At 40.9% G+C, this 21,914-nt stretch overlaps 1 protein-coding gene across 3 annotated transcripts in view; it reads right to left on the minus strand.

Annotated features, from left to right (window-relative positions):
- Positions 1-221: 221 nt before the first annotated feature.
- dennd2b (DENN domain containing 2B) overlaps positions 222-21,914 on the minus strand; it is a 55,265-nt gene continuing 33,572 nt past the window's right edge. For 2 of the 3 annotated variants that reach the window (XM_026167559.2, XM_026167549.2), the window contains exons 6-20: positions 21,593-21,808; positions 21,113-21,209; positions 20,900-20,944; positions 20,602-20,786; positions 19,757-19,866; positions 19,205-19,274; positions 16,827-16,904; positions 15,720-15,860; positions 15,450-15,598; positions 4,473-4,650; positions 3,624-3,665; positions 2,657-2,768; positions 1,384-1,623; positions 999-1,085; positions 222-689 (exon numbers count right to left, since the gene is read on the minus strand). In XM_026167559.2, the coding sequence (XP_026023344.1) occupies positions 655-689; positions 999-1,085; positions 1,384-1,623; positions 2,657-2,768; positions 3,624-3,665; positions 4,473-4,650; positions 15,450-15,598; positions 15,720-15,860; positions 16,827-16,904; positions 19,205-19,274; positions 19,757-19,866; positions 20,602-20,786; positions 20,900-20,944; positions 21,113-21,209; positions 21,593-21,808 (1,785 nt within the window). In that variant the 3' untranslated portion in view covers positions 222-654. Of the gene's footprint in view, positions 690-998; positions 1,086-1,383; positions 1,624-2,527; positions 2,769-3,623; positions 3,666-4,472; positions 4,651-15,449; positions 15,599-15,719; positions 15,861-16,826; positions 16,905-19,204; positions 19,275-19,756; positions 19,867-20,601; positions 20,787-20,899; positions 20,945-21,112; positions 21,210-21,592; positions 21,809-21,914 lie in introns of all 3 variants that reach the window. The other variant, XR_013905894.1, reaches the window with a different exon arrangement.

Here is a 21,914-nt window from a genome sequence, read left to right on the forward strand (position 1 = left end):
CCTAATACACAGCTTTGGGAGAGGCTGTCATTGAGATGTCAGCGATAAAAGGAGGTGAGTTTTCATCATCAGGCAAAATGTGAAATATATGTCTATGTCTGACTGGGAAGTCTGTACTGCTTTGGGCCTTGTTTTGATAATGAACGAATACAGTTTAATAAGGTTAAAGAATAAAGAATAGAATAAAGTTTAAGTTCAATGCTTACACTTGGACACTGAAACAATTTTAATGATCACTTTTAATAAAAGACTGTAAAAATCTCCAGGAAGAGTTCAAACCATCTTCTTCATTGTATTGCATGTACAGTTTTTGAATAAGCTTTAGGTCAAACAGAGAAAAACACTGTCGTAAAATAATGCAAAAAGGAAAACATATCTGTACATCTACGCCCTCCTGCAACCCATTTCAAGTCACATACACTCACAAACTCCGATAACACTCTTCACAAGCACGACTAGACATCAGTGGTTACTCTACGACTCACATGCTGTGTACCGTCCTGCTATTGCTATCTCATACTATAAACATAGGCTGAAGAGCATCACAGCTTACAGTGAAATAATATGTACATGCTTTTAGAACATTTAAAACAAAACAAAGTATGAAAATGGGAGTCGTCTTGACGCAGAGACTTGAAAGATCAGGTCGTCTCCTCAGTTCTTTTTGTGGAGAAACTTCATTTTACTTCCTGGAAATAAAATACATGAATCTATTAAGCCGTGTAAAACGAAGCCACGAATATTCGGTATAAAAAAAAATCTGATTTCTGGCAAACATCCATGTTTAAGTTCTTATTGGTGAAGCCTATCACAGCTAGCTCGTGTCATGTGAGATATTTACAATAAAAAATAAAGTGAGAGTGAAACTGTGCAGAGGTTTGGTAAAAGCTGCTGTGTAGCTCTGCCTGTTCAGATGACATTAGCATATGCAGAATAAATATTTGATATTTCTGTTTATAACTTTCCAGCTCCTAAAATATGTCTGCTTCTGAACTCACCAAGGCCTCTGAGGAACTTGTTGACTCCACTCTGCTCTGTGTCTGGCAGCTCCTCCAAATATTGATCTACCCGCTGCTCAAACAGACCTGTCAACACAACAGCAGAGATTTTTCTTTTTTTTAAAAAGGAAAAGGAAGGGTAAAGAACGAGAATATGAAACATCAATACTTCAGGGAGCTGCTTTGATTCAGTGAGAAAGCATGCTGTTGAAAAACTTTCAGCCACTAGAGGTCAGTGTAAGTGCAATGCTTTCTTCTGCACAGAGAGCACTAGGAATGCAGGGGTGGAAATGCACAAAGAAAAGCAAACAGCTTTCTCATGAAATGTTTTAAGGAAGAAAGAGCATTCATAGACCCAGCTGACACTCAGAGAACAGCAGTCTACCTTTAGCTCGTGTCTTTCTGAGCTCCCGGTCTTGGATGAACCCTGCAAACATCTGAGACTCCATGAAGACTCCCAGGAAACGTCGGATGCTCTTCGATGCCACTGATTTGCGGAAGGCCTCTCTTTGGAAAATGCGCTCCCCACGCTCATTCTGAGTGATAAACAGGGAGTAATGTCCAATAGTCTCCAGGAAGAAGCGGATGAACGCCTCCGACACCAGGCTGTTCAGCGAGTTATACTCTGTGGGGGATAAAAACGAAGGCGTTAATCGATAAAATAAGCCCACAGCTTTTGTTAAACCTTGAAGTTCAAGAATTTTGCTGTGCTTGCAAAGTAAAGTTGTCGAATAAAGACCAAACCTCAGTCATGTTAACGACAAAATTGAGACATAACAATAATGATGTGACAGCTTTGTGCTTATCCTATGTCAGAAGATGTCAAGTGAAGCACAATGACACTGCAGGAAAAACCTGAAATCCTGCCCATCAGAGCACCCAGAGCTACAACTGTCATTCAAGGCTAGTTTACCACAGGTCAATATTTTTTACTTATTTCTTTTCTTGATTACTCGTGTTGTTATTGTTTTTTATTACTTTCCACTAATATTAGCACAAGAAAGCTAATTGTTGTAGTTGTAGTTTCATTTTCCCCTTCACCTACAGTCCAATGAGGCTATACTGTGGGTTGCACAAGTGTATTGGCTTTCTGGACTAGTGAGAACTGGTTATGAGTGGCACTTGGCACATGTAACATAACCACACAGAGTGTTAGCTGTTGGTCTTGGAGGGGAATTTGGAAAGCAGAGATAAGACTGTCTGAAGTAGCCTTAAAAAAACACAAATGATTTGGCCTTATTATGTCAAAATTCTCTTTGTTTCTGTGCCGTAAAGCATGTTGTGACAGCCCATTACAGGTAAGCCATTCATGATTCCTTGATAAAAGCCTCATTTCCACACCAGGAGTCAAAACCTGGCCTCCTGGGTGAAAACCGGGAATCCTGACTGCGAGGGCACATGGGAGCTACACATAGAGACATTGACACATTAGAAACAACTGCACTTATGCTCCAGTCAGCTTGAAATGTACACTACTACCACCAGAAACAGCATTAGCTCATCTCAAAGATGAGCCTTTCATGACTCACTGTCAGCAGAACAGAAGACGTCATTTCCCAGCCAGTTTCACAGACTTGTAGACCGCGCTCCCTGTCGCCCTAATTAACAAGAAGAACATCTGCCGCGTTAAACCGAGAGATGTTCAGTCGCTTATTCACCTTCGTCTGACTCGCTGTCAGAGTCCTGAGTGATGATGTCATTCCTCTGCTCCAGCGCTTGCTCGAGAGCTGCTTGAAGTTTCCGCGGCAACAGCGATGCCTCGTCATCCATCTACAGACAGTTGAAAGTGCTGCAGTTACTACAGATGAACAACAGTGGCGTGGAGACGATGCTCTGCAACCTTTTACGAGCATGACTGTCTAATTTTTGGAATAAGAAATGTTTCGATCTTCCTACTCGACCTGATACAGTCAGGGTTTTTTTTGGTTTGTTTGTTTTTGTCCCTTACTCATGATAGCTCTTATCTGCTAACTTGAGTTAGTTACTGCTGTGTACGCACATTATTGAGACATTTTGCTGTGACAGATGTTTCACCACAATTACATGTTGCCACAGAAAACCAGGATACCCAGGAATGATCTCTGCGGTCCCTCTTAGTTTTTTTTCTCTATTTCTTTACTGTTGTCCTGCTTTCTGCATTCCTCTCTGTCTTCCTGTTTGCCTAGGAAGGTATGTTCTATGTCTCTCTTTCCGTCACTTCCTGTGTTATTTTGTTGCTTTTTTTCTTCCTAATGTGGCTATATTTTTACTTCCTGCCTTTGTTCTTTTCACACCCTCATTGTTGTCAGATGTAGTTCACCTATGCATTATTGGCTTTTTTCTTGGGACAGATCACCTCTGTGTGCTTCATTACTTCATCTAGTCATTACATTCCTATCCTGAGTTTTGAACTTTTATTATAATTATTAAATTTTTCTGAGTTAAGTCACAATTAAAGCTGCTTTTACTTATTAATATATTGTTCCAGAAATAAGAAATGCCAATTAATGTTTTTGAGCAAACGACTGAACAACATGTAGGGTGTTAAAGGAAATTTGCCATTATCTTTACATTACCACTTGGGGCACAGTGGTCACTGCTCATGCTAATGCTAATGGTTTTCTTTTTAAATGCCATTAGACCAACCTGTCTAATGAAGCGGTCAGTTCCCAGGTCGACCATTAAAGCCTAAAAAAGAGAAAAGGAGGATATCATTATTTGATTAGCACACATGAGAACTCTTTGATGAATTATTTAACTTTAAAGTCCACTGTACACATAAAATGGTCAAAGCTACATGCTACAGCACAATGTTAGATGTAAACGTACTTTGGACAAATGTCGCAATGAATGAATCACAAACTGGAAGAGTGACAGAAACAGGTTTCTGGTATCGCGAACAACTCGTTATTGGGTCAGTCTTAACTCTGATTAACATGGTCGCGTCTCAGTTTGATACATTAATGTGGCCCACGCTGGGGAAAAACTGGGTGTAGTAACACTTTTGTAACAAACTAATGGCCATTTCATTTCACGCGGCTTCTACTGCCAAAATATTTATTTTATACGAAAGAAAGAATCAGATGGAGAGCACAGATGCCATCCGTCCATCCACATTGAGCCATGTGTGATACAGACCAGTGTAGTAAAGTCTTGCCACACTTCACTTCACCAAGATTCTGTTTTGTAGAAAGACTTGGTCTAAAACCTGTAACCATTATTTTTACTGATCAACTAATTTACTCCGGCTGGGTAAATTCATCATTTGGACGTCACCTGGCTCGTTCCCTAGTATAATAAAAACGGAGACAGAAAGAGAAACAGCCACAGTTGCCAGGTCATAATGGAATTACTGTGAATCTGTACTGTTTTAACATGTCATCCAAACATGTCATCCAAATCCCTTACATTCAGGACTCTACGCAGCAACATTTACACATCGCTGACATCAACATGAAAATTGAAAAATTCATGGTCTAAATACAATGTACTCACCTCTTCTACAGGCAGCTCTTTGAGTTTAGGCATCGAGCTGGAGAGCAGCCCCACCAGGAACGGAGTGGGACAGCAGACGATATCCAGCATGGACCCTGGCAGCACCGGGATAAAGGTGTGTTGCCAGGAGAAGGGGTAGAGGAGCGCCACCACAGCATGCATGCAGCTGGACAGGGTGCTGATGATGGGAGACAAAGAGGAAGGCAAACACATCAATCATGTTTAACCAGATTAATTCAGACAAGCTTGAAACAGGGAGTATAAAACGCTGAAAGGGTTGTGCAGTCAAGCATTTACTCAAAAAGCACCACCTGCTGTGGTCATGCTAAGTTGAACGTTATATTCTTCTTTAAAATGCAATGTTTGGAAAATCATTACTACTAAATCACTAACTGGGGCCACATTCCAAACTATTGGAGCACAGCCGATGTATTTCCATCACTACACTCCAATTCTCCAAGTTAAATGACTATTTGATCCTCTTTTCCCTGAAACTGTTGCCTTTAAATGAGCCATAACAGTACAGCTAAGTATTCGGACTCTTTGTTCTTCCTGCAGCTCTTCTAAGGTGCAGCCAGATCCAACAGACTGTTCTTGAGCTTCCACAAATACACTTGTTTTTCTTTTCTTTCCCCCCAAAGTTTTTACGTTATCAGAGCTTATTATCACAGCTTCTGGAAAAATTAATGCCTTAATTTATTGCACTTCCACTTCTCACGCCAACAGTTAACACCATTTACTATAGACCACAACGAGGAACCGTAACCCCACAAACTGCATTATTTTGAGATTGCCCCACTCTGTCTGCAGGGGTGGCGTGACTCTGACATGTTGCTATGGTTAAGCTGGGGTCTTGTTGACGCAATAACAAAACGCAGCAGCTCGGTTTAACTTCGACAGCTGTGGTATAACATGAAGCTCACAAATAGCAGCACGTCTTTCTCACGATCCGTCGCTTGTTGACAGTGGCTGACCCCGCCCCCCCTCCAGACGCCCCTCAGTCTTCTACATACTGTCCAGTCCATGTACACAAAGAGAGTGAAAATAAACTGTGGGTCCAATCTCTCTCTCTCTCTCTCTCTCTCTCTCTCTCTCTCTCTCTCACACACACACACACACACACACACACACACACACACACACACACACACACACAAACCACTAAATCAGTATAGCTCAAGACCGAGACCAGTGATCAAACATGGTATATGACGCACGTTATCTGAGATATATACATTTCATCAACAGCAGTACAGCAAACAAAAGTTCCTCCCTTTTATGTGACCTATGTCTGTTTCAGCGCAGAGAAACTTTACTGAGCAACATACAGAGAAAACTGACAAACTCCCACAGCTTTTTTTTCCACAATATCCATTCCAGCTACATGTCTGCCAGAGATTTTTTTTCTGAACTTCCCATGAGTCAAATTGACAAGATTAAAATGTTTTCTAGACAGGGTAAAATAAAATTACATCAGAGAAACCCAAAGGCTACAATAACCACAGCATTCAACCTTTCTTTCTTTTTTTTTTTACATTTCACTCACAACATGAAGCACTTGCAGCTTTGCTTTGGCCAGTCTGATTTCCATTTGCCTGAGGTGGGCTTGATAATTCCTAACAGATCCCGTCTCCTGGGTTTGACGAGTTCCAACAGGGAGTGATGGGGCACAGATCTCCGAAAACCTTCGCCACAGGCTACACACAGCCCTGCACACCACTGATACCAAAAAGGATCAATTACACTCATTCCCCGACCGCATACTCCTGGGAGAAAATGAACTTGCAACGAAAACACTCCGCACTACCAGAGGTTGCCACTCAACTCTGGAGAACGAGTGGGACATTCCCGTTTGATCTAGACCAAAGCTTCAGGCATACGCAGGTCATAAAATAAGAAGAAAAAAATGCTTTTTGGCCTCCATATACATTGATTGGTAAAGAATAGTAGAATGTAAAAAATAAAACAGTTTGAGTTAAACAGTAAACCCATATTTTTTCCTTGGTACAGTGTAGATAAGTACAGAAGCTGGATTTTAGCCACTCAAAATTGGTGGTACCAGATAAGATTATAGGCCTTTATATGGCTTTTTTAGCTATGACATCAACATTGCCACAAAGTCGGTCAGTGCCACTTTATTCTAAATATGAAATTCCACTGAATTCAATTTCATTTATGTAGCACCAAATCACAGAAAGTCATGTCAAGGTAACACCTTTCAGTAATAGAGAGAAAACAAACAACCCTCTTTGAGCAACCACTTGTTAATAGTGGGAAGGAAAAACCCCCTTATAACAGGAAAAAACCTCAGTCATCTGCTGTGACCGGTTGGGGTTGAGGGGAGGAAGATCAGGAAGAGGAGGAAATCTTTTCAAAACCACTGAATGAATTAAAATTCTTTGGTTTGTGACCATCAGAAGTATAAAACTAGCAGTACTTCTGTCTCAGATGTACTTTCTGTACTTTCTAGTGCTAATTAGGAAATTTAACCCTACAAATCAAAATGAAGTAACTGACAAATAATCCAAGTCGGAGGTGGAAAAAACTGCAGTTCTTGGAGTGTCCACTTGAGACAAGTCGTCACAGACGCTTGTGGTAAAATTTCCAACTAAACTGCATTCTTAAGCAATTTTACAGCTTTGTACAAAAATATTTTTGGTCTCTGTGGATAGTTTCCCCCTTCATAACAACTGTACTGCATTTGGACTTTGTTAAAGTTAACAGTCCAGCCTATTTGAATCATACTCTGACGATATAGCTCTAGCACTCCTGCTAGGCTTCGCTCACAAATTTGAGTCACTGAACTGGACTTCTTGCCCGTGTTTGTGTTGCAGGTGCCTTTTGGACCATTTTGAATTAAATATCATGACTAATACTACTATGTGTTCATTCCAGATCATTCAAGAAGTTTAGTGCTTCAGTTTTGAGGAGTAAAATTGTAGTATTTTATTTATCTGTTAACGCTAACTAGTAAGTACCCGTGTCTTAGCATTGCATCTCTAAAGTTTATAGATGTAGCTTTCTAAGGCCTCGGACAGTGAGTGACTGCTAGAGGCTGCTGGCTGAGTCTAGGTGAAACTGGTTACAAAGAGCATGGTGTGCCAAAAACCTCCTTGTGGTAGATTTGGTTGCAAACAATTTGCCTTGACCACCCTCAGGACACTAACCGTTTCTGTTTTGCGTAACACTATTCAGTTTAACTCTTGCTTGAAAATAGTTTCCAAGTGTTTGCGGACAATTTGGCATCTACCATGCAAACTGCAATAAGGGCAGTCTGCTAGTGACCGAGGTAACTGCAAGGAGGTTTTTCACTAAAGTACCATGGCCCTCTCTGCGATTCCCAGAAACCTTCAGAAACCACTCACCAACCAGTGACAGAATACACACTTCACTGGTTGCTAGGCAAACCGACCACTCTGTAGGCCTGTGTAAAAGGGGGTCTATTTTACCGTGACACACTTGTTTTTTCTGTCGTGACTGATCGTTACCATATGGTGGTTACCCAGTCTCTAGGCCTGTGTGACTGAGGCCTAACCATGCTTGCTAGCTTGCTTTGCTGATAACTTCCACCCTTTATTAAAGTCCAAAAGCACGTGGGTGACATCACAGTAGGCATGTCCAGCTTTTATATGCAGCCTATGTACAAAGTAAGAAGGCATAGGTTAGCATTTAGCATTATTGAGAACATGTTAGAAATTAAATGAGTTACCCTAACGTAGATACAAGAGGACAAAAAAAATCGGTTTTTGCCATTCAATGACACCCAAAGCAACAAAGTGTGTGTCAATAAACTTGCTGACGTAAACATATGTAAATATACATGAATTTCCATAGTTTAATAGACTACGTGCACGTTAGCACATGCTACTTCCGGTGCGGAAACCCCTGTGGGGAGCTTTGTTTCCGGTGTCCTATTCGCACCCTGTTTACTGTCCAAAACAAGTTAAGCAAGTGAATGAATCAAGCGGCGATTTACATTTCTATAGATGTATTTATGAGTGACTTATGTATGTATGTATATATATGTATATATTGTATATATATATTGTATATATTGTATATGTATATATTGTACTATTCTTAGTTAGTGTATTGTCTGTCTTGTCTTAATGTTGGTTTAAAATGGAGCACTGTAACAAAAAATAATTTCCCCCAGGGATCAATAAAGTATTCTGATTCTGATTCTGATTGGGCATTTACCCAATATATCTGTAAATGATGTTCATCGACTTGTCGATATTTTTTCCCCCGCGCCTCAGAGCAAAAGAGAAAAGGGATTCAAATGTTATATTTCTCAGTATCTGTAAATACCGGTCCCTCGTTTATCGCGGGTGTTATGTTCTAAAAATAACCAGCGATAGGTGAAATCAAGTAGCCAATTTTATTTTTTGACGGTGCAAAACGTTTCGTGGACATCGTGGACATACAGTACTGCTGTAATTTTGAAGGTAAGTCACAACATACCCTTCGTAAATACTAATGTATAGAAACCGTTACCAGCAATCGTTCAGCAATTTTTCATTTTTTGCTTTTTTTCACGGTTTGTTAACATGCTGTGTAGGTGTGTACTTCACTACCTGATATCGACATAATGGGAAACATCTGGCTTGACTATTCTTCACCTGTAGTTTGAATGCTGAACATTTGCCTGTTTAAATCATAAGAACTGTCACTATACAGAGATGTGCTTCTGAATGTGGACGATGTGTCTTCTGATTCTGTAATGCAGTTCTGCTTGTGTTGAGTGATGTAAACAATTGATCGATCTAAACTCTTTAAACGTCAAAATTGATCATTAGATTTTTTATGACACAACAGTGGTGAGTGTTTCCACCTTCTGCTCTTTGTAACTTAACGCAATCTTTCCGTTTTCGAGTTTTGGACATGATTTTGGAGTATGTCTTCGCAGTAGCGATTGACCGCAAAGTAAAGCTACTTGCTGATTGTTTTTAAATGTACTCTTAATTTGATCTGTTATTGTATATTTTACACATGTTTGTATGGGATATTGTATTTGTTTTAAATGTTATATACCTATGTGGTATGTGACTTTTGTTGCTATGATGCCAGGTCTCTCTTGGAAATGAGATTTTTAATCTCAATGAGATTTTTTACCTGGATAAATAAAGGATTAATAAAAAATACCGGAAATGTACAACCCCACATCCGGTCTCAAACCAGGAAGTTAGCATTTTCTTGTGCACAGGGTCTATACCTTTTTACTAATAAAAACTACACCACAGAAATTAATTTGACTCATTTAATTTGATGGAATACATCTATGTTTCAATTTATGATGCCACTCTCAAGAAAAGAAGAGAAAAAAAAGATCCCGAGAGTTCAACAGAGATAAAGTCTGTTCAGAGCTGTTGTGTGTTGAGGTTTGGGAGCTAATCCTCACATATTAGCTCTCATGGGTCTGCTGGGCCTGGTTTAATGTGTGTGACGATGAATTGGCAGATACTCCAGGAAACATGGGATCGGGAGGCTTAGTATGTGAAGCCCAGAAGAAGAGTAGGATAAACTTCAGTATTCAAGAAAAAGAGAGGCAAGGCTGTATCATCACATGCTTTGCAGCTCTGTGTTGTATCAACCAGTCTTAGGACGGTTTGGCAAGATGAATTCCACAGACAGGTCTGTAGAAGACCAAACCACAGCTGTCACTTGCCAGCTGATCCACAAAACCACTCCTCAGTGTTAGGCCTCCTTCAAAGCCCCTAATAACACCTAGAAGTCACACGAAGTCGCAACAGAGTACATGCAGAACTGTATAGCAAGGGAAAGCTCCCAGTGGTGTATTTTTATCCTTTTAGCAGAATGTTCTCTGCTTGCTCCTTTAGCCCCACAAATGGTTTTCCCTCACTTCCTGTGCACAAGGGTCTCCAGCCACGGTCTCAGTCAAACAGCACAAACTATTTTACACTGAGAAATGGCCCCCTGATGGAAAACTCCATACATGTTCTTATTAAAACCACAATAACATCCGAGTTTAATCAAGGCTGTCTGGAGAGCAAATGTAAGTGTGCAGGTGTCTTCCGTTACATATGCTCACTGATGTAAAAATCAGCTGGTCAGACTCATGTAATAGCCACATCTTTCTCCACTGAAACATTTCACATATTTACAGTGCGTTGATGAGTTGAATACCACATGGGAAAGCGTATGAGTTGCTAAAAGTGGTTTTGGCTTTGTACCAGCTCTGCAGAACATGCCAGAGAAAGCGTCTGAGAGCAACCGTGGACTAAATGAAACAAGCACGCTGCAGTACCTGCTGATTTGAAAATGCCTACAGCAACAGCAATAATTCTACCTGTCTGAGCGCTACAGTCACCACATTGATCATACTATTGCAGATCTGCAGCTGCAAAACATGTTGGCAAGCTCCACGGCTGCAGTTCACTTTCAGGCAATTTAGTGCAAAACCAAAAACACGACACCTCATACGTGATTTTTTAATATTTTTTTCAATCGTGTAGTTTCACTGTAAGAGGACACAGGAACGGCTCTATGCAGAAACACAAACAGCCTGCTGCACCACAGAAAAGTGAGCTTGATTAATTCACCATGGCTGTGAGAAAGGCTTTCAGCTATTGTTTTGTTTCCCTTCACAGTTCCCTCCTCTTTTCACTGTTTTCTCTAAAAGCCAGACTTCTCATATTTCATTAAATTCTTTTCTCTTCTTCGCTGCCCGCTCAATTACTCTTACGCAGCTCTTTCAGACATACACTGATAAGTGTATAAAGTGACAAATCAAATTAAAATGATACAAGTACGATTTGGAATTTGCCCTCATGTTTATTATCAGTGCATGGAGAGAAATTTGTGCCTGGTGTATCTAAAAACTGGCCATTAAAAAATTGCAGGTTTAATGTAATTTTTTCATTTGCACAAAAATGCATTGTTAGTTATTTTAATTAAATATATTTATGCGCAGCTGCACAGAATCATATTACCATATTATTAATATCTGTAATCTAATATACAGCAGGAGTATTTCTCTGCTTATGTTTAACAATAAATCCAGACATTTAATTTTGTAACCGTTCTCAGCTCTACCCTGAGGGCTGACAGTGACTGTTTACATAAGCCTGCAGGACTGACAAAATTCATTCAACATCTGCAGGTCACTTGAGTAAAGCAATTACAGAGCAGCACAGCTAATGCTGAGTGTCTGTGATTAGACATCCAACTAGTTTTTACAGGCATCAGAGGGTGAATGACTTTGTCTTTTCAGACTTTTGTGTAGAAGGAGCAAAATTTCTGGAAATAGCAGCAAAGCTCTCGGTTCATTTTTACAAGACTTGATTGAACGCAGCTATTGCCTAAAATAGCTTTTCCTCTCGGTTCCTTCGTGTCTTGGGTATACATTTGAGGGGAAAGAAACATATATCACGGTCTGCTATGGATTATGTGCCAGAGACGGAGAGGGTGTAGCTCTTTTATCACATGAGTCATTAAAGCTGCACAGAGATCATGTTTTAAAATTAAATAAAAAGACTGGAGCACTGCATATACACATGCATAAAACCATAGACATTAAACATGGACTGGTTTGAGCAGATCAAACATTAAGAGGAATCTGTCGAGAACGCTGCCTTATTAAACGTTGTGTATGTTATTTTTGTTTTGTGTAAGTTTTATGTCTCCTTTCTTTACATTTTAACTGACCTCCTGCTTCTCAGTTATTTAAATTTGGGAATAAATCTGAAGTGGGTATTATACTTCAGTTTATATTTCGGAGCTTTTAATAATTAGGTACAGTGTCATAAAAGTTTTTGCCCCCTTTCTGATTTCTTAGTTTTTTGCATTCTTGTTTGAGTTAAATTTCACTTGCCTTATCCAGGCTTGATAACTGAGAGATCCTTTAGGCAGCTAAAAGATCTCAAAAAGCAATAAATCAGACAAAAGGGATTTCCAACGAATCACAGTGAGAGCCATTATCCACAAATGGAGAAAACTTGGAACAGAGATGAACCTTCCCAGGAGTGGCTGTCTTACTGAAGTTAGTCCAAGAACGCATTGACGAGTCATCCTGGAGGTCACAAAAGAACCAGAGGAACATCTAAAGAACTGCAGGCCTCACTTGCTTCAGTTAAGGTCAGAGTTCATGATTCAACAATAAGAAAGAGACTGGACAAAAATGGCATCTATGAGAGAGTTCCCAGGTGAAAACCACTGCTGACCGAAAAGAACAAAAAGACTTGTCTCAAAAAAAATCCTCTGGATCATCCTCGATGATCTTGAGTTGCATTACATCTGCTGTAAAACCAACAGCACTTGATAAAAAGATGATCATACCAACAGTCAAACATGGTGGTGGTAGTTTGATGGAGTCGCTTTCCTGCTTCAGGACCTGGACGACTTTCCATTATTAATGGAACCATGAATTCTGCGCTCTACCAGAAAATCCTGAAGCAGAATGTCCGGCCATCAGTTTGTATTTTGAAGATCAAGCACACTCAGTTTATGCAGAACAATAATCTAAAACACACCAGCAAGTTCACCTCTGAAAGGGTCCAAAAAAACTCAAAACAAAACCAACAAAGGTTTTGGAGTGGTCACTCCAAAACCCGGAATTTATTAGGATTTACATGTTTCGGTATGACCTTAAACAAGCCGTTCATGCTCAAAATCCCTCCAATGTGGCTGAATTACAACAATTGTGCAAAAAAAGAGTGGGCCAAAATTTCTCCACAGCAGTGTGTAAAACTCATTGCCAGCTATTGCAATTGCTTGACTGCAGTTCTTGCTGCCAAAGGTGGCGCAACCAGTTAGTAGGGTAATTACGTTTACATATAGGGCCAGGTAGTTTTGGATAGCTTTTTTCCATTAATAAATTCAATCATCATTTAAAAACTGCATTTTGTATTTATCTGGTTATTGCTGACTGATATTAAACTTTGTCTAATGAACTGAAACATGTAAGTGTGAGAAACGTGCAAAAAGAAAAACAAGAAGAAATCTGGAAATTTAACCTTTAGATGGTGGTAAATAAAAAGACACCTGGTCACCAAAGTTCAAATAACCCTGAGGGGACAAGAGCAGCTTCACAAAAGTTCATGACAATCCATCTAAGAGTTGTCAAAAATTATAAATGTAAACTTGATGTTTGGAAATGTCTGAGGATCACCAGAAGGTATAAGACTCTATTCTCTGGAAACCATCAGTATGCTTTGTTTATCACTTGAGCTAGATATTACAAAGATCTATCAACATTGACTGCTATTTGCTAACATATCATAATAATACTCTATCTCGAGTCACTTTGTGATTCCCACCCTATGACTCCTCGATGCTATCAGCTCCGCTAACGAGCAGCTCAGACAAATTTTCTCCGGGGACGCAGAGCGCGAGGTCACTTGTACGTAGGGAGTGAACGTGACATCGTAAGTCAAATGGTGACAGTTGAGCCACAGATCACAGAGGGCAGAGTTGCACACACAGGAAGTGCATTCCTTCCCCTCGCAGTCACTGCCCCCACTGATGTTTGTTTAAACTGGGCTCTGATACATGAAGAGATTACTTCTCCACTCAAATCTCCTCCCACTCCACCCTTGACTCCAATGCTCTTAAAGTACCCCTCTCTTTTGTGTAAGAAGAGGACACTGAGTCCTTGGAGACTTCACATTTTACCTCTCCTTTGAAAGCGACCCGTTACACCTCTGATATCAAAACTCCACTCCTGCTTGACTTTTTCTTATACTTACCAAACATCAGACATCAGAGTGAAACTGTTACACGTGCATCTGTCAGGCTTCAGTTGGCAAATCCACAGCATAACCCTGCTATTACACGTCTCTGTGTTTAGAAGAGGGATTCCAATAGGCCGCATGAGACTAAGGCAGCCCTGAAATTTTCTAGATACAACAGATTGGACACTAAACGGCACTTATCCTGCAAGTTCCTCTTCAGAGTGAGTGTGATGTGTCATCGCACAGATTGGAACAAATTGAGAATTTAATTTAATATAGATTCACAGCTTACTGAGTGGTCACGCGGCTGATGTAAGTGATCTCTTGTTGTGCGCTGCACTCAGGAACGCAAGCTTCTTTCCAACTATCCTTAAACTACTTTTTGATTTGAGATGGCAAGGAGGCAAGGAAAACCAAACCAGTCTGTCAGGGCCTCTTAGGCCAAACTTTTTTCCTTTCGGCTGCTCCCCTTTATGAGTCGCCACAGTGGATGATTTGTCCCTAGCATCCCTCTCTGTCACACCAACCATCTGCATGTCCTCCTTCATTACATCCATGAACCTCCTCTGTATTGTTCCTCTTTCCCTTCTGGCTGGCAGCTCCATCCTTTTTCCAATATATCCACTATCCCTCCATGCACATGTCCATCTTGAGCCACTTTAATAAATCTAACACAACTGGGAAAATAAGTATAAAAAAAAGATTTGAAACTAGACCATAAACTCAGGAACACTTTTTGCTGAGGTCACGAAGCACAGGAGCTGACTTGTCTTTTCCCACAGATTTCAATGTACCCAGACGGCTGTTTGTTTAAGGCACTCTTTCTTTTATATACAGCCTTTTGTAAAGGCACAGAGGGAAAATGCCTGTTATAGCCCACACTGAAAGAACACAAGTGTGTTCCCATTTCAGTTGCCAATATAATCACAGTATAAGTAAAACGTCTTTCAGCAGCTCCCTCATTTTTCATCAGAACTTTGTGTCTGGTCTCAAACCAGGGATCATGTTTGTGTGTGTGAGGCAAACGTGTTAACCGCTACACTAGAGAGATGCATCTATATAGAAAATGAAGGATGAAGTCTGAGTCTTGAGGCTGAAATCTGAAATTTTGGTGTTGTTTTTAAAAAATTTCCAGGAGAATTTGAAACAAATTCTACTGGGAAAGAAACAAAATGTCTGAAATTACCCATCCAATGAGATACTTTTTGTATATGCAAATATAAAGTATGCACATATGGTTGCACAGGTCAACTTTGCAGACCAATTCTTTAACTCGAACACTTACCTGAGTTTATCAGCCACGAAGATGACTCTTCGCTCCAGCAGCAGCGAGGCAAAGACGCGAATCACCTGCCGCACGCTGAGACACTTGAACAGACTTTCAAAGTCCACGTGCTCCAGTCGGGAATCGGTGGGCCGCCTCAACTCAATGACCTGAGTGATCACAGAAAGCGTGAGTCTGATTTACTGAGTGCACTTTGCCAAAGTGTACTGAGCTAACGGTCGTAAACAAAAAGCAGTTGTGTTTTGTTGTGCCTGTGCCTGTAGCTCTGACCTCATTTCCTGCACCGGGAAGGAAGGTTTTTACTTTGATAATCTTCCCTGGAGCGGGAAAGGGGGACTCCATCAGACTCCTCATGAAGGGATAGACCAGAGCTGCTGAGATGCCTCTCCGTCTCTCTACCTCATCCAGGATCTGAAAAGAGGATGTTGACAATTAATGGAAACATACTGTTGTGGCTTTAAGCGCTCATGGTTGTCTAGCTCTCATTTTCTGTTTTGAAAAATAGCAAAGGCATCTATTTCCATGCCTTTGTGTGAGGAAAATTCCACCCAGTGTGCCTGTCTGCCTGTTTTGGTCCAAGCTGCCTCCTGTCTGGAAAGTTGATTGGGGAATCGCTCATTTTGGAGGTCATATGATACCAACCCTGTTGCTCTCTCTTCACACACATACAGCTTCCTCTGAAAGCAAACACTGACCTCCTTCTTTATCATGATAACTTTTTTTTTAATAAATCTAATTTACATTTGAAACATCGCAGGCATTCTCTTGCTCTCTTTGGGCATCTGCTAAGGGTGCTTAAATATCACAGGATCCAAAACTAGTTAAAGTTTGGCTCTAGTAAGTAAACACCAGTACAAATTAAAGGCACACACCCATACTGATAGTGTGTGAATACTTCATCAATATGGGGAAGTTATTCTACTTTTACTCAGTTACTGCAGTCTCATTGGGCAACTATATATATATGCACCATATCCTTAAAACATTCAACAGTCTGGGTTGAAATAATAAAGGAATCAGATAAGGCTGAAAGAGTCACACAGAGTGACTGCTCTGTTCTGCGTTAGCACCAGTGAGAAAAAAGCAAGAGAAACAATTACTCTGGGAAATCAGAGGGTTACAAAAAAAGGAAAAGAAGCTGAAACAAGCCTTACTGACAAACAAGCGTTCGGCACAAGGTCTGCTGAAAGTCATTTCCTTTAGCTATGAGACAGGTTAACCACAGCTACAGCACCGCATGCAGAAATTTGGCTTTTTGTGTGTGTGTGTGTGTGTGTGTGTGTGTGTGTGTGTGTGTGTGTGTGTGTGTGTGTGTGTGTGTGTGTGTGTGTGTGTGCATTTACTGTGTGTGTGGCTAGAGGACAAGACTGAACTCACTGTAGAGAACAAGTCAAAACAGCCCAGCCTGCTGATGACACAGTACACCTCAGGAAGGCGAGGTCCTTTCCCAGTCGGCTGCAAGAGAAAAAAGAATAAACTCTTTACCAGAAGAGACCCATTCAGAGATATCCTTTAAAAAAATGATAACTATAAATGCACTTGAAGAAAGGGCTTAGCAAGGTAGCCCTATACCCAGTGCTGTCCAAAAGTCTGGAGTGACACCTCTTTTCTTTATATTTTACTTCCAAGGAAACACATTTTTTAAAGTGGTCTTGAGCAATAGTTCTTGAGGGTTTCTTGGCTGTTTTGAGCCCAGTCCTTGTACCTGATGATCTTCACAGGAATATTTGTTTTTGCTTGTTAAGACACTTAACACTGACCTATGAATCATTCACGCATAAACAAGGAACCTAAACTCAAGGGATGCACCAGTGTTGTGTCCTCACATCATAGAAAACAAAGAATCAACTTTAGACATTTTGTTACTTGCAGCCTGTCACAAAAACACAAAAACATTTGTTCACATTTCTTTAGTTCATTCTATTAAAGAAAACGCCAAAAATAACTAAATTTAAAAAGCAGCCGTGGCTCTGTCATGGTTTTGGGCTGCACTTCAGCCAGCGGTGTTGCTGGAATTAATTACAAAAGGACAGAAAAGTACCATCAGATTTTGATCTGTCAAGCAATGATCCTAAACACGCTGCATACCTGGATAGAAAAACACACGACTTAACATAATCAGTCACGATTGGCCTCCCCTGAGTAAGAACCTCTACGTTATTGAAGAGTAATCCAACAAGGGGCGATTCAAGACTTCCAAACACTACTGTATATAATTACAAATACATAAAGGGACCATAAAACTACACAGATGATAACGTGAAGATAAGTTGCTTAAATGTTGTATGTGAAGTCTTTGACTCAATCTGTCATCTGAGGTGAAAGTCTTTCATGCGGATAAACATAGGTGGTTTATCTGCTCTGTCTGATCCTATCTGCTGTCCTCTGTGCGCTCAAATAGAAACACCGGGGGCACAGACACTTAAAAACACGGACACAAATGAACACAGGCCACACAGACGAATCCACTTGTCCATATTAGGAATACAATTTTCTCCTCTAGTTTCTCCTCTGCCTTTCCAAATGGATGATTAAATCAACTATGTGGAGCTTGATTCAAGTCCTCAGGAATGCTCGCCTGCTGCCAACTGCTGGACAGACAGCGGGGAGGAAACAAAGTTACTGGAGGAGAGCAGCTCACCTCTCTTCCCCATCTCCCTATCTGTCTCTGTCAACCGTCATTAAAACCTGCTTCCATCAAAAACAATCTCAGATCAACAAAGCGGATCATGCATAAGAAAACACTTTGCTGATCTAAAATTTACCAAGAAATCTAAACAGCACACACGCTCCTGGTAAGCGTCTGAGACCGTGCATGCTGCGTGCACGCTTTTTTTCCCTTTCGTTTTTAAAGGCAAACAAAAATCGCCAGCACATTAGCAGAATCCCACACAGTCATGCTCTCCACCCGCAAGCTAAATGGGAGGCTCAACGAAACACTTCAAAGCATTCGCCAGCCTAATTACGGAGAGGAAATGCTCCAGAATGACAATGTTTGGATTTTTCATGGTTTCTTTTTGTCTTGCCTCGCTCGAGAAACCGTTGTTAAATTCAATGAGTCAGTCCTAGACTCATTGAATTGAATAGACCCATTTCTGTAATATACTTACATATCTATACTATTGCTAATATATATTGTAATATATCTATATCACTAAAGCACTTCTGGATGGATGCAAACTGCATTTCGTTGCTCTGTTCCTGTGCATGTGCAATGACAATAAAGTTGAATTCTATTCTATTCTATTCTAACTGGGTTTTTATCTTCAATTATTATATTTTACAACATTTTCATGGGCTTTTTATGACTGCGTTCTATCTTTTAAGGCAATATTTCTTCCCAAGTGTATTCAATTTAAAATGCAACAGAGCTACACATTTCATTAAACATATACTTATTCAATTACTGTATTTTGTAGCCACTGAAATCTCACCTGTGTAGTTTGGGTGTTTGTTGCTCTGCTAACACTATTTAAAGTATTTACTGGGCACACACACATGCTGCTCAGCTGCTGTAACAGTAAGTGCGATAATCTTTGTCCGCATCTATTTTTTCAAGCGTTTCACACCCTGTTTAGTTTTTCATGTTTTATTTTTGACATTATTATTCTTAGCGATTTCTTTTCTTTTCGGACAAAGCACACGGTCACATCAGCAGCGCCACAGGAAACTACACCGAGTGTTCAAATAAAAGCGTCTGTCACAACAAACAGGGGCTCAGCGGGGTGCGAACAGGGAGATGAACAGCGGCTTACCAGCAGGCGCCTGCAGTACCCAAACCTCCTGCTGCCGTCCTCCCCAGTCAACATGAAGGAGAAGGTCTCGCTGAGGCCAAAAACAAATATATGCACATGAGGAGCAACGCAAAGACACAGAGTCGTGAACACAACGGCAGATACTTGTGATAAAACAGAGCATGATTGTATTGGGCCTGGCATGGTTATACATTCAAACGGTGCAGCAGGTGGAGTGCACAGATAAAAGGGTGGAGGTGTGTGAAAGATTATCATCATTATTATATTGTTGTTGATTAAATAAAGTACAGTATCATTTATTATCAGTTATAACGTCCACTGTGGCTTTGGGTTTAGTAAAAATCCACCTTTTAGAGAACGGAGCCAAATGGAAAAACTTTTAACATGCATGAGACGTCATTTCAGAAGCTGAGGTATTCAGCAGAGGAAAACCTAAACCTCGCCTTAGAGGGTGAGGTGGATGTGAAATTTCTATAGTTTCTGTTTTTTCTGTTGCCCAACAGACAGGAAAGGAAAGGAATTTGACACTGTGTGGAAGACTGCTGGACGTACCTGCTGTACTCTGAGACCGGACTCCAGTCTTTGGCATCTGGGAAACAGAACTGGGGAATGGCTTTGAGCCTCTGTTCTGCCTCCCTCATCTGCTTGGTGGGCCTATCCAGCTGTGAGGTGAGGAGAGTATTCCAGTCAGCTCATCCTCCTTCACATAACTCTGTCATCCTTTATTAAAATCCCCCATGGATGACCTACAAATGACCAGACTAACTTTTCTCCTGTTCAAGGTTAAACTCCCTCATGTCCTCTCTAATTCAACTACACAGAGAGTGCTCTCTGGCCGTGTGAGATTAACTTCTCCCAGTGTACACGTCAGCTGAGAAGTAATTAGAGAAATGCTCTTTCAGGGTTTTTCCTGTGGCGTGAATGGATCCTGGTTATTTTAAATTATAAACAGACCTACAGGGCTTTAATTTATAAGCTGTAATAACCCGCACAACTTCAAACAGCCTGCAGGGTCAAATGTGAAAAAAGTGTTTCAAGGCTCAAAATGGGGGGAAATTTTAGAAACCCTCTACAAGATCTTTTAATAGTAAGAATAATATCATTGCAGTAACTGCTTTTATAAGTCACGTAATAATAACACTCAGGAGGTTCTGAACTATTTATGCTTTGGAAACCATTCAGTGGTGACATATCTGTGCACAGTTTGTGATTTCTAAAAACCTAGTGACGTCGGTTAAGGAATTTTATGGTCACTGACACGATAGACTTGATTTTTTTTTCAATTTCTTTGCTTGTTTGCTTTGTTTCAAAGCAATTTGCACTCTCTGCGTTCTTGCTACGCCCCACGTAAAAGTTGTCAGAGGTGACCAGCAGCAGGACCCAGTTGCGGCTTTTACCTTGGGGAATTGGTAGGTGACCTCTGGGGAGTAGGAGTTCTTGGTGGGTTTCTTTTTCAGAGAAACAACCACAAAGTACTCAAAGAGTTCTCTCTCCTGCCACTCGATGAGCTGCAGCTCCAGCGTTCGATAGCTCGGGGCTCGTCGCAGGATGGACTGTAACTTTAATAACCTCTGGGTGTGAGCTGAGAAACATAATACACGCAAAATTGTCAGTTTTTTGTAGAGAATGAAATCTGAGGCTACAGCAGGTCAGTCAATTAAACAGAAGGTATCTGAAAAATGTGCGCTCGCTAACCTTTGAACCTGTCGTCCGAGTCGCTCTCGCTCTCGCTGTTGTCGTCTGGAGACACACAGAGAAAAGGGGTCTTTATGGGTCAGGGTGCTTCTTCACAAACATGTGTTTATGTCACAAAAGGGACACAGAGGGAACGCTACGTGGGTGGCTGAGATACAAATATTTACTCGCTTATCTGGCCAGAAGATGAAGGGGAATATAGAGAAGCAATACCTCTCAGAGATGCAGTCTCAACATTGGACATGGAAAGCTTCTTCAACCTCTTCTTCCCACGTTTAGTGCAGTAAATGGAGTTGATCCTCTGGACCAGCTGTAGACGGAGGAAGGAGGAAATTCTATCAGGAACTTAAGGTTTTGTTTCTCTTGAGCCTAAGTATAGGAAGCAGAGATGTGCACGGCCAAAGCTAACAGTGTGAAATACAGTACATGTGTGTTAAAGGGTGCAGACAAATACAACAGAAAGGCATTAAGGGGAGTTCTTGAGAAAAAGGCAAATTTAAACAGTGATTACACGCACCAAGGCACTCTATCTTAAAACATCTATTCCAAACTGTGGAATTACAAGTGATCCAGAGCTCCACTGACTCTGACTGAAACCTGAGATGGCCTGTGAAGCGGGAACACAGAGTGAACACGGTCGGAGCTCTGCGAGGACTTAGTGTAGGTGTTTTTGTACAATTTCGCAGTGTGTACCTTGGGGATCCTCCAGTGCCTGTGTGAGGGCAGGGTATCGGTTGTGCTACAGAGGCTATCATCCAGCAGGCCGCAAGGTGAGGGCGATACACCAATCTGGGGGAGAAGCAGCATTTCGTCGTGGCTGTAGCGTTTGGTCAGCTGCGACATCCGATGGCTTTTCCTGTCGCTCGGAGCAGGCAAGTGAAGGGACTGACTGCTGGGCTTGGAAGGCAGCTAGTTACAGAGAAAAGAAAGCAGCAGGTTTGGTACCTTTCATTCACTTGTAATAACACTTAGCTTTAAGCAATATCTTTATATCTCAGTTACATTGCGCAGTGAT

This window comes from Astatotilapia calliptera, chromosome 1 (genome assembly GCF_964374335.1).
Source record: "Astatotilapia calliptera chromosome 1, fAstCal68.1, whole genome shotgun sequence".
In the NCBI taxonomy this organism is placed as follows: domain Eukaryota; kingdom Metazoa; phylum Chordata; class Actinopteri; order Cichliformes; family Cichlidae; genus Astatotilapia; species Astatotilapia calliptera.